This window comes from Oncorhynchus gorbuscha, linkage group LG06 (genome assembly GCF_021184085.1).
Source record: "Oncorhynchus gorbuscha isolate QuinsamMale2020 ecotype Even-year linkage group LG06, OgorEven_v1.0, whole genome shotgun sequence".
NCBI lineage: Eukaryota > Metazoa > Chordata > Actinopteri > Salmoniformes > Salmonidae > Oncorhynchus > Oncorhynchus gorbuscha.
The window spans coordinates 38,541,962-38,553,695 of NC_060178.1; the positions used below are offsets into that span (position 1 = coordinate 38,541,962).

Here is an 11,734-nt window from a genome sequence, read left to right on the forward strand (position 1 = left end):
TACGAAGGGCTATATAAATAAATTTGATTTGATTTGTTTAATTTTATTTTTGGCAGTGAAACGAGGCTACTCAGTCGAGGAAAAAAACTCAACCAAATGTATAGCCCTGTTGGAAAATATAAATAGATATATGTGTATGTGTATATATATGTGTATGTATATGTAAATAAATATTTAATTCTTTTTTTATTTAAAAAAAAAGTGAATTAAATGTTTATTTGGTGAACCCCGATGTCATTGCGCGTACCCCAGTCTGGGAATACCTGGCTTAGACTATCCAATTGACAGCTTTGAACACACATGACATGATTAGACTCCACCCCTTAGCAATGTGCTTTTAGGGGCTTTTATTCATCTCTGCCATAACTCTGTCCTTTGTTAAGTCTACTGTATATCACAGTCTGATCAGACTGATATTTATTTCTGTGGTTCCAGGCCACAGCCACAGTGGAGGTGGACACAGAGAGAGCCGAGAAGCTGCAGGTCACCAGAAGCGACTTCATGGGCTCCCTGAACAATGACATTAAACCAGTAAGTATCTCTCTACTATGTGTGTATTTACGTAGGACAGTAGACAAAGTGAATAGGGTGTCATTTGAGATTGACTATCATTCCAATCCTAAAAAGTTCTGCCCACTCCCCCTCCTCTTTATCCTCATCCTCCCCCTCTTCCTCCCCCAGGCATTTGGTTCCAACCAGGAGGATTACGCCAGCTACATCATGAATGGCATCATCAAGTGGGGCGACCCTGTGACCCGTGTGCTGGATGACGGGGAGCTGCTCGTGCAGCAGACCAAGAACAGCGACCGCACACCACTGGTGGCTGTGCTACTGGAGGGTAGGCCTGACCACACACACATACACACACGTGTGAGCGAACACACATATACACATGCAAGTAGGCACATGCAGGTGGAGCTCACACACTTAAGCACACACACAGTTGAAAAACAGCCCCCCCTTCTCTCTCTAACCGTCTTTATTTGTCCATCTGTCCTCTTAGGACCCCCTCACAGTGGAAAGACGGCCCTGGCTGCCCAAATCTCGGAGAGCTCAGAGTTCCCCTTCATCAAGATCTGTTCACCAGACAAGATGATCGGTTTCTCCGAAAACTCCAAGTGCCTGGCTATCAAGAAGGTGGATGTGCACCATGAAAGAAAGATTGATACCTGCATACTGTTGAATGCTCCTGCAGTTTTATTAAGTGTTTTGACCCTAATGTCTTTGTAAGGCTGGCACCATGCTTATAGAAAGAGACAGCCACTGTGTCAGAATCTGGTCGAATGGTAGACTAGTTGTGGCACTGCTGACTTTGGACCATGCATTGCCCCATAGAGTTGGTGGTTCGATCCCTGGGTCCCCCTCTCTCTTTACTAGCTACTTCTCTCCAGTTTATCAGTCTCCCACTTTTCCTATCTGATGTATCGATAACAACTAAGAGATTATTGCCAATACATACTGTATTTTATTATTATACAGTCTTTTTGTGTTATTTAACTCTGTATCCACCGCCTTCCTTCCCTCAGATCTTCGAGGATGCCTACAAGTCTCAGCTGAGCTGTGTGGTGGTGGATGACATTGAGCGTCTCCTAGGTGATTCTCTACCTCCTCATTCCTCTGAAACCTCATTCTCCTTTCTAGTGGACCTTCTAATTCCATCTCTAGTGGAGCAACAAACTTGTATCTCTTCTAAACTTTTTTTTTTTTTGTAACAGTATTTTTATTGAAATTTCACAATTTTCACCCATATTAAGAGATACAGAGACAAAGCACACAGAACAAAAAGAAAAACAGCCCCCACTTACCCATATTTACGTGCATATATATACACATACATACATACATACACATACATACACACATATACATATACCCATGCATATACACACACCTATGCATACATACACGCACGCACGCACCCACCTATACACACCCATACCTACGTACACCATTTCTCTTCCCGCTCTGTGCCTCTCTCACCCCATCACCATCATTGCGTCTCTCAATACATACATTTTAAACAAACTTACAAACAGAAATTAAACAAAAAAGCTCAGTTTAAACCAAGAGGTTAGGTTCCACACATGGAACGTACAGTGTAGTTCTGAAATACATAGATCCCCGCCATTCTAAGAGAATCCTTGCAGCATAATAGTTGATACCTCAGGTTCTAGATAATTTAGATAAGGTTCCCATACTTTGTAGAACTGGTCTGTTTTAGAATGCAATGTACATGTCAGATATTCCAGAGGCACCCATTCAAATAGTATCTTATGCCAGTCTTTAATAGAAGGAACCTTATCACTAATCCACTGTAAAAGGATGTTTTTCCTCGCTGCGAAGGTAAGGATGTTGTAAAGCCTCCTTTTACAGACAGAAGTAACATGCCTACTAGGGAGACCTAACAGTAAAGAAACTGGGTCCAATTCTAGATCAACCCCTAGGATCTTTTCAATTTCTTGCAGGACACCAGACCAGTATCTTTGTATTTTGGTACATGACCATAAACAATGTGTTAGGGTGCCTGTATCAGTTTTGCATTTAAGACACTGAGGGGAAGAGGAAGTGGGGCTAAAAGCATGTCTGCGATTTGGGGATATATGCAATCTGTGTATTATTCTTAATTGGATTGCTCTAGTACGGTTACATATAGATATTGTTTTTGCATATCTCCAAATGTCCTCCCACATCTCTTCATCAATAGTAACAGACAATTCTTTCTCCCACACTTGTTTCACCCTCTGTGTGTTGACAGCAGAAAAGGACCTTAAAGTATCATAAAACAGACTTACAGACATCTTCCTTTGTGGGAAAAAAGCATTCTTTCAATGACAGACACATCAGGGTTACCAATTAAGGTGGTGCTCTCCAGAATATAATGTCTTACTTGTAGGAAGCGGAAAAAGTCCTGCTTTGGGAGTCGATATTTCTCGACCATCTGCTCAAATGACAACAAAATCTTATCAGCAAATAAGTCGTTTAGCCTGCGTATGCCCTTATTAAGCCATAAGTTAAAGCCAGCATCCAGCAATCCTGGGCTGAAATCTGGGTTGTTAAGAATTGGGGTAAGAGCAGAGGTTAGTTTGGACCTTCCCAGGAAGCGTTGAACTGACCTCCATACTTTGAGTGTGTTAAGTGTAACTGGATTATTGCAGTGTTCTTCTACAGACTTGAAACTTCTGAAAAATAAAAGATCCTGTAAGGGGTATTTTGAAAGAGAAGTCTCAATGTCTAACCAAATAGAGGAGTCATCATTTGTGATCCAGTCAGAAATATAACAAAGGTGGGCACACCATTGATAGAACTTGATATTGGGCAGGTCCAAGCCGCCCATAGAACTTGGCAGCTGCAATATTGCCATCTTAAGTATTGGCTTGCGCTTACTCCATATAAAGGAACTTAGCCATCCATTTACATCCTTTATTACCTTATTGGAGAGTAATACTGGGATCATTTGGATTGGGTAAAGTAGTCTAAGTAAAACTTTCATTTTCAAGAGGGATATTCTACCCAACCAAGAAATGGGGAGGGAGTTCCAGCGCTCCAGATCCTGTCTTATGGTATCAAACAAAGGAACAAAATTGGCTTTGTACATTGGCTGGAATTTAGGAGTTACAAATATACCCAGATACATGAAACCTGAGGGAGACCATTTAAAAGGGAAGGGGGGAGAAGTATTAGGTACAGAATGCAGGCTACCAAGTGGCATAGCCTCTGACTTAGTAAGGTTAATCTTGTAGCCTGAGAATCCGCTGAATAATTCAATAATATTAATAAGAGGTGTAATTGAAGTCTCGGGACTAGAGATGAATATCAGGGCATCATCAGCATACAAGCTTATTTTATGGTGAACATCACCAATGAGCAGCCCCTGTATAGCAGGCGTTACCCTGATGGCCTCGGCCAGTGGTTCCATAACGAGTGCAAAGAGGAGGGGGGATAAAGGACAGCCCTGTCTGGTACCTCTGTGTATAGGGAAGCTATTTGACCGTAGTCCATTAGTAAGGACAGCAGCCTGAGGATCATCATATAAAACTTTCACCCATTTTATAAAGTTGTCCCCCAGACCAAATTTATTTAGAGCAAATAATAGGTAAGACCACTCCACACGATCAAATGCCTTCTCAGCATCTAGGGAGAGCACAAGACCATCCACAGCACTTTGTTGGTAGGCTTGAATTACATTAAGAAGCCGCCTGACGTTGTTGCATGACTTACGGCCCCTAATGAAGCCAGTTTGGTTTCCTTTCACAATTAGTGGCAATGAGTCCTCTAATCTTGTGGCTAGAATTTTAGAAAGCAATTTTCTATCCACATTCAGAAGGGAAATTGGTCTGTACGAGGAACAAGACTCTGGACATTTTCCCTTTTTGAGAATAAGTGAAATGTTGGCTTCTCTCAGCGTTTGAGGGAGTTGGTCATTTGAAAATGAGTGGTTAAACATATCACGCAATGGCTCAAGGATCAGGCCATGGAACTCTTTATAGAACTCACTACAAAACCCATCTGGTCCTGGGGCCTTACCATTTTGCAGATTCTTAATTGCGAACATTATCTCTTCCTTGGTAATAGGGGCATTGAGAAGGGACCTCTGTTCTTCAGAGATAGTAGGGAGCTCAATCTTACCAAAGAAGTTCTCCATTAATTTGGGTGCATCCTTTGGCAGTTCTGAGGCATAAAGGTTTGTATAAAATTTCTTAAATGAGTCACTTATCAATTTATTTTCATATAAATGATTACAATCAGAATCAGTAATAGTAGCAATTGACTGAGAGTCAGCCCTCTTTTTAGCTAGGTATGCCAAGTACTTTCCTGGCTTATCGCCATGTTCATATAGCTTTTGCCTGACAAATCTCATTTTCTTTTCAGCGTCCTGTGTTAGGAGAGAGTCTAACGTTGATCTAATGACTGATATTTCCTTTAATAGGGCAGGAGTGGGCATTTTAATGTAGTCCTTCTCTTTAGTTCCTAATTCACCCTCTAACATTTTTTGCTTTTCCCGCTTTTTCCGTCTCTTAGTAGCTGTGTATGACATAATCAGACCCATGGCATACGCTTTACAGGTCTCCCAAAGGAGCGAGGGGTTATCTGTTGATTGAGAGTTAATAGAGAAAAATGCTTTAAACTCTGTTATAAAATATGATGTGAATGTATGGTCTTTAAGAATGGTTGTGTTCAACCTCCAATGTCTTGACCGATTGAATGCCCCGTTGAGTTTTATGTCCAGGATCACCTCAGCATGATCAGACATGACTATGCTTCCTATCCTAGCAGATAAAACAGACTGCAAAGACGTCCTGGGCATAAAAAAATAGTCTATTCTAGTCTGACATCCATGAGGTGCAGAGAAAAAAGTGAACTCTCTGTTGGAGGGATGGAAAGCTCTCCAGACATCCGCATACCCCAGATCATCACAAATAACTTTAAGTGACTTAGCTTGAGGAGAGAGTGAAGCTATACCGCTGGGAGACTTATCAATAAGGGGGTTCAACAAGCAGTTAAAATCTCCTCCAACCACTGCAGTGTCTGAGTTTAATTCTGAAAAGTCTAGAAATGCTTTAGTGAGGAAATCAGGGGGGTGAGCAGGGGGGAAGTAAATATTCATTATGGAAATGTTCTGCCCTTGTAAAGTACCATTAATTATAACAAAGCGACCAAATGTATCTTTCACACAATTCAAGACCTTAAGTGGTAAGTTCTTTTTCACCAGAATTGCTACCCCTCTACTTCTGGATGTAAATGATGAGAAAAACACTTGACCAAACCCTCCTTGTTGTAATTTCAAGTGCTCCTTATCATCCAAATGGGTTTCTTGTAACAGGGCAATATCAATATTTTCTTTTTTCAAAAAAGACAATACTTTCTTCCTCTTAATGGGGTTATGGCTCCCTCTAATGTTCCACGTGCATACACGCAGTCTGTTATCTGCCATTGCATCTTGACCATTCAATATTCAGACTGGATCCTACTGTAAAAGTGGGGTGGTACCTTTTTCCATGTGTTGAACTCTCCTCCATCTCACTGAGCATAAACAAAAAATATGAACCCTGAACTCGAACTATACTGAACCCAAAAATTAAACATGTAAAAATCCAAAAGGGGGTTTTCCCACTAGCTAACATACAGGGGATTTCAACTCTCCAATGTAGACTCTTAAGTCCGCATTGCCGCTCAATAGCCTCATCCTTTATATATATGGAAAATAAAATCAATAGAAGAAGATTGAGGCTATTCCACCTAAAACCAAGCCTGGGCACCAATATGGATTCACACATATCTCAGTCTGAGCTATAGCGGCTATTACTTTAGCAAGAAAAATAATAAAGATAAGAATATTACTGAGCTGGAGTACGTGAGGACTCACACCACTGTTTCATGATCAGATTCAACCAAAAATAAGCAGCAAAGTTATTCAATGCTGTGGAGGTGCAGCTTAGAGTTATTTACCCGAGAGAGTCAATAAACGCAGCAGCCTCTTCAGGTGTGTAGAGCTTTTTAGGTGATCCGTTGACCATAATCTTCAATGTGGCCGGGTACAACAGTGCGTAGTCCATCTTCATTCTCCTGAGTCGAGCCTTCGCCTCATCAAACGCTTTGCGTCTTCGTACAACCGCTGTGGAGTAATCATTGAAGAATGAGACCTTTGGACTTTTATGTTGACTACCAACAGAACCGATGTTTCTAGCCACATCCATGACGCGCTGCTTGTCGGTGAAGTTGTGGAACTTTATAACCACCGGCTGTGGGCGCTGATTGGGGCCCGGTATCGGTGCTTGAGAGCGATGGGCTCTGTCCAGCTTCACACGACCAGCCTTAGTGTCCATTTGTAGGTAGCCAGGGATCCATTCCTCAAAGAATTTTACTGAACGTGTCCCTTCAGAATTTTCCGGGAGTCCCACAACACAAATATTGCATCTGCGTCCTCGATTATCCAAGTCGTCAATGTGCTCCGCCATTTCACGCACCTGTTTCTCAAGTGCTTTTATCTTAGCGTCCATAGATGTAGTTGAAGTTTCCACTGCAGCAATTCTTCCTTCCGCCTCAACAACACGTTTCACAACGCTCTGTATTTCAGCTGAATGGCTTGCTATTGCTTCCAAGACCGTTCTTATCTTAGCATCGATCACTTTAGTAATGTTATCAGTCATCTTTTGAATTATCAGGTCCATTGTGCCTGGGTCCGCAATGGTGTTAGCTTCGCTAACGTTAGCTAGCTCCTCGTGCACATCCACAGGGGTGGTGGTTTAGGTCAACTTCTTAGTAGTTCTATTGGGCATGTTGTCAGAGATTTTTGCGAAATAGTCGTCAAGACTCATTATATGGTAACTTATTTAGCCAATTCTACCACTTTTTCAAGCTAGGAGATTAATGTAAGAATATAAATTTACGAATGCCACGAGAGCTCGCTGAAACACCGTGTTCTCTCTACGGCGCCATTTTGTTCCCCCCTTCTAAACTTTCTAATGATGCTGCAGATAAACAAAACACTGCATCTAAAGCCAAGACCCAGTCTTCAATCCTGAAAGAATCAGCAGCAACACTAGTGGGTCCTGTCTGAAGTACTGTTCTGATTTCTTTGTGCTCCACTCCTTTAGACTACGTTCCCATTGGACCTCGCTTCTCCAACATGGTTCTCCAGGCCCTGCTGGTGCTGCTGAAGAAGACTCCTCCTAAAGTGAGTGTTCACTGTTCAGTTCAACACTGGTATGGTTGCATTACTTAATGCAGGTGTTGAGTTATATTAATGTGTTTATTTACACCAGTCTGTGTGTCTATGCGTATAAGTGTGTGCATGTGCATGTACGTGTGTGTAACTCTGTCTGTGCTTTACTCTGCCTACAGGGCCGTAAGTTGTTGATCATTGGAACCACCAGCCGTAAGGAGGTGCTGCAGGAGATGGAGATGCTGGACGCCTTCAGTACCACTATCCACGTCCCCAACATCTCTACTGGAGAACACCTGGTGGAAGCCCTCGAGGTATGTACACACACTCACACACAAACAAACAAGTGAACACACACACACACTCACAGACACACACACATACACACAATATAAATATTGATTAAGTATTTTAGTAGCTAATGCTACCGTCTTGCCTGTGTGCCATTTGTTTACTCATTGTCATTGTATCCTTTGTAGCTACTGGGAAGCTTCACGGACGCAGAGCGGGTCACCATCGGCCAGCACGTCAAGGGAAAGAGGGTCTGGATTGGCATCAAGAAGCTCCTGATGCTAATCGAAATGTCTCTGCAGGTCAGTGGCAATCAGCACTCCTCCTCCTCATCATCGTTCAGCTGCAGAACAGTCGACCACAAGCGTCATCCAGTAGCTATGGTCGCTAGAAAGGTCTCTTGCCTCAAGAAGTGGTGCAAACGGTTTTATACGGTAGAGCCTGCATAATGCCACATATTTGCACTGTCAATGTGTGTCTTCTTCTTTTTCTTCTTCTGTAAACCACTGGTGTTCATCTTTGGTTTCCTGCTTCCTTCCTCCAGATGGATGTGGAGTACAGAGTCACTAAGTTCCTGCAGCTTCTTAGAGACGAGGGGGCGTAAGTACTCCCCAACCCCTCCCCCTTACCCACCCACGCAATCATCCTTCACCCTGCCTGCATGTGACTCAATCACAGCCACCCAATCACTTCCTTGCTTTGACTTTATAACCCTGCCTTCCACTTCTGCATATCCATTACTCCATTTCTATCTCTGTGAATTTTACAACAAGGATACACAATAACAGGCACATATCTAAGGCTAAAGTTTAAAAAACACAATTTACTATATTACTAGTAGTATAATTAGTACAGTAGTAGTACTAGGACATCAGTATTACTTATTTGACTGACACAAATGGGATCCTATGAACATGAAAAACTGTATCATGCTTGTTCATGTTCTTGAAGAGGGCTATGAATAAAGTTGTCATACTATCACTTTACTTGCCCACTGGTTGCCAATGCAAGGTATCAGTCGTTGACCGGCGTGATCTCATTTTGTCATCACCAGGTTGGATGACGCCAAGCACATCCGAATTTAAGCTGTCGCTGAGGGTAAGGCTATCAGTAGAAGCTACGAGGCTAGCTATGAGGCTAGCTACCCAGACATTTAACTAGCTTCCCTAGCTACCTCTAGCTTTAGGGAATAGCTTCCCTCATTCAGCTTTATTACAAGGATACCAATGTTTTAGAACTCTAGAAGGCCCTGCTGGCACTTCTGAGATCATTCCTGTATCTATTTACATACCCATTTACGAGGAATACCCTCGGACAAATTTGTGCTATGAGCAACCAAATTCTACATGTCAATGATCACATTATCAAACAATTGACATATCAAGCATATACAGTTGCGGTCAAATATATCAGCTTATGGAAACTGATTTAACACTTGTCATTAAAGAAGCTATTGTTTAGGTAAACTGACATCAGCTGTGAAGACATTTTATAACATGTTTTATGTCATTATAATGAATGAGTTATGAGGTTGTTTCTGAAGATTTATATGCATGACATACCTGCCACTCCTATGCCTCAATCATGTCGATGTAATAAAAACATTACATAAGACAACCTTATGATCATTCTCTCCCTATGTCATGACCTGCCATGACATATTGTCCAGATTTAGTGGCTGATATGACCCGGCTGTGATAGTCTCTGACAATGGACACCACTTATTCCATATCAGGGGTGCATAGCCTCAGTCCTCAAGCCCTTTGAACTACAGACCGACTTCTCCCTGGGAATCTGTGACATCAAGTACCAGGGAAAAACAAAAGCAGCAAGACTGCAGAACCCTAGGGCCTGAGTTGTGCTCCCCTGTCCTAGATTGCTGTTGTTGTGTTTTTACAAATTGTTCTGAATAATTTTTGCAAGATTAAATGAAAGCTAGCCGACAAGATGAAGTCTTTGCTTTCCTTTTGAAAAGACATTCTACGCAATTACTGTATATTAGAAAGGTAATTAAAGTGCTAAAATGACTGTTAAAAGATATAGTTCATCATTATGGTTCTCTTCTTGTTTTATAGCATATCCTGTTCAACATTACTTTCTGTCTTTTTTGTTGTTGTGTGAGTACATGCTGTAGTACAGAAGGATGTGGTTTATGATACGTCAGGTGTTTAAGGTTGGGGACACTGGTAAATCATTGTCACCTAAAGGAGTCTAAATCAGTCTTATTCTCATCTTTCCACACGTCTGTCTCTCCAGAGAACACACCGACCGCAATGACCGCAGCTACAAGTTCGACTAGAGCTGGAGGAGCGTCTGACCAAGAGGCAAAAGGAGGAGAGAAGGACGTCCTCTGTTCGTCATCCATTCTCATCCAACCAATCCGAGAGGGAGAAGAAGTCGTCCCCTCTCACCCACGCATGTTTCAACGGCAACTGTCGTCATCATCCATCCACCTGACACTATCGACATATCACATTACAGAAACCTATTGAAAATAGCACTGTTCCAATATGTTATCTGTATGAAACGCAATATGGATTGCAAAGTGCTGTCTTGTGTATTGTGCGTATATTTAGCCATGTATGTTTTAGCATTCTGTATTTACAGTACTGTGTATCTGTCTTGCTATCTATACTTATTGAGACCAGTAGATATATCAGTCTTGAAAACATGATATGTATTATATATACACATAGATTCATATGAAGCGCAAGTCATCAAAATATTTTGAATATTCAGATGATAACATACAGTATACAGTGTAGTGGAAGTGAGAAGTGTCGTTTCGGGTGTAACTGTATTTCTGTATTTCCCTCCACCATTATATTATTTATTTTCTGTACATAGTATATATTAAATACAGTATATCATGAATTATTTCAAATCATTCTATTGACTTTAATTGAGTAATATATATCAGTATCGTTGTTCATCTCAAAACAAACTTGAAGATTGTGGATGAATAAGATGAATAAGCATTGCTTCTGTGTGTGCCTGTAAGAGTGAGTGTGTTTGTGTCTGTGCGTAAGTACAGTATATGTGTGTAATTTAATCCAAATTTGACCAGTCTTTTGTTGTGATGCATTTGTTAATTTATTACTTTATTTATTACATGTGAACAGTACTTGTTGTCAAAGGCTCTTTTTATGTTCTGTCAATTGACCATGTGTGTCAACATACAGATGTATTATTGCAATAAATTATGTTTTTGGAAATTATTACGAATTAATAAAAAAATGTAAGCTTGAGTCAATAAGTATTCAACACTTTTATTATGGCAAACCTAAATAAGTTCAGTAGTATTTTCTTCTTACCAAGTCACATAATAAATTGGATAGAATCATCAACGTTTGTGGGTTTGAATACAGGCTCAAAATGGCCAGAAACAAATGACTTTCTTCTGAAACTCGTCAGTCTATTCTTGTTCTGAGAAATGAAGGCCATTCCATATGAGAAATTGCCAAGAAACTGAAGATCTGGTACAACGCTGTATACAACTCCCTTCATAGAACAACAAATATTTTCTCTAACCAGAATAGAAAGAGGAGTGGGAGGCCCCGGTGCACAAATGAGCAAGAGGACAAGTACATTAGTGTCTAGTTTGAGAAACAGACGCCTCACAAGTCCTCAACTGGCAGCTTCATTGAATAGTACCCGCAAAACACCAGTCTCTCAACGTTAACAGTGAAGAGGCGACTACAGGATCCGTAACTTGAGATTAAACAAACATTTGGATATTGTCATATTTTAACAAACTACTGACACAAATAAACAAACAGT

The 11,734-nt window shown here is 41.1% G+C and overlaps 1 protein-coding gene across 3 annotated transcripts in view; it reads left to right on the forward strand.

Moving 5' to 3' along the window:
- LOC124037918 (vesicle-fusing ATPase-like) overlaps nt 1-11,202 on the forward strand; it is a 44,837-nt gene extending 33,635 nt beyond the window's left edge. For 2 of the 3 annotated variants that reach the window (XM_046353171.1, XM_046353168.1), the window contains 9 exons: nt 436-531; nt 682-838; nt 1,004-1,137; nt 1,527-1,593; nt 7,596-7,675; nt 7,843-7,977; nt 8,143-8,256; nt 8,499-8,554; nt 10,211-11,202. In XM_046353171.1, coding sequence (XP_046209127.1) covers nt 436-531; nt 682-838; nt 1,004-1,137; nt 1,527-1,593; nt 7,596-7,675; nt 7,843-7,977; nt 8,143-8,256; nt 8,499-8,554; nt 10,211-10,253 — 882 coding nt within the window. In that variant the 3' untranslated portion in view covers nt 10,254-11,202. Of the gene's footprint in view, nt 1-435; nt 532-681; nt 839-1,003; nt 1,138-1,526; nt 1,594-7,595; nt 7,676-7,842; nt 7,978-8,142; nt 8,257-8,498; nt 8,555-9,008; nt 9,053-10,210 lie in introns of all 3 variants that reach the window. The other variant, XM_046353170.1, reaches the window with a different exon arrangement.
- The last annotated feature ends 532 nt before the right edge of the window (nt 11,203-11,734 follow it).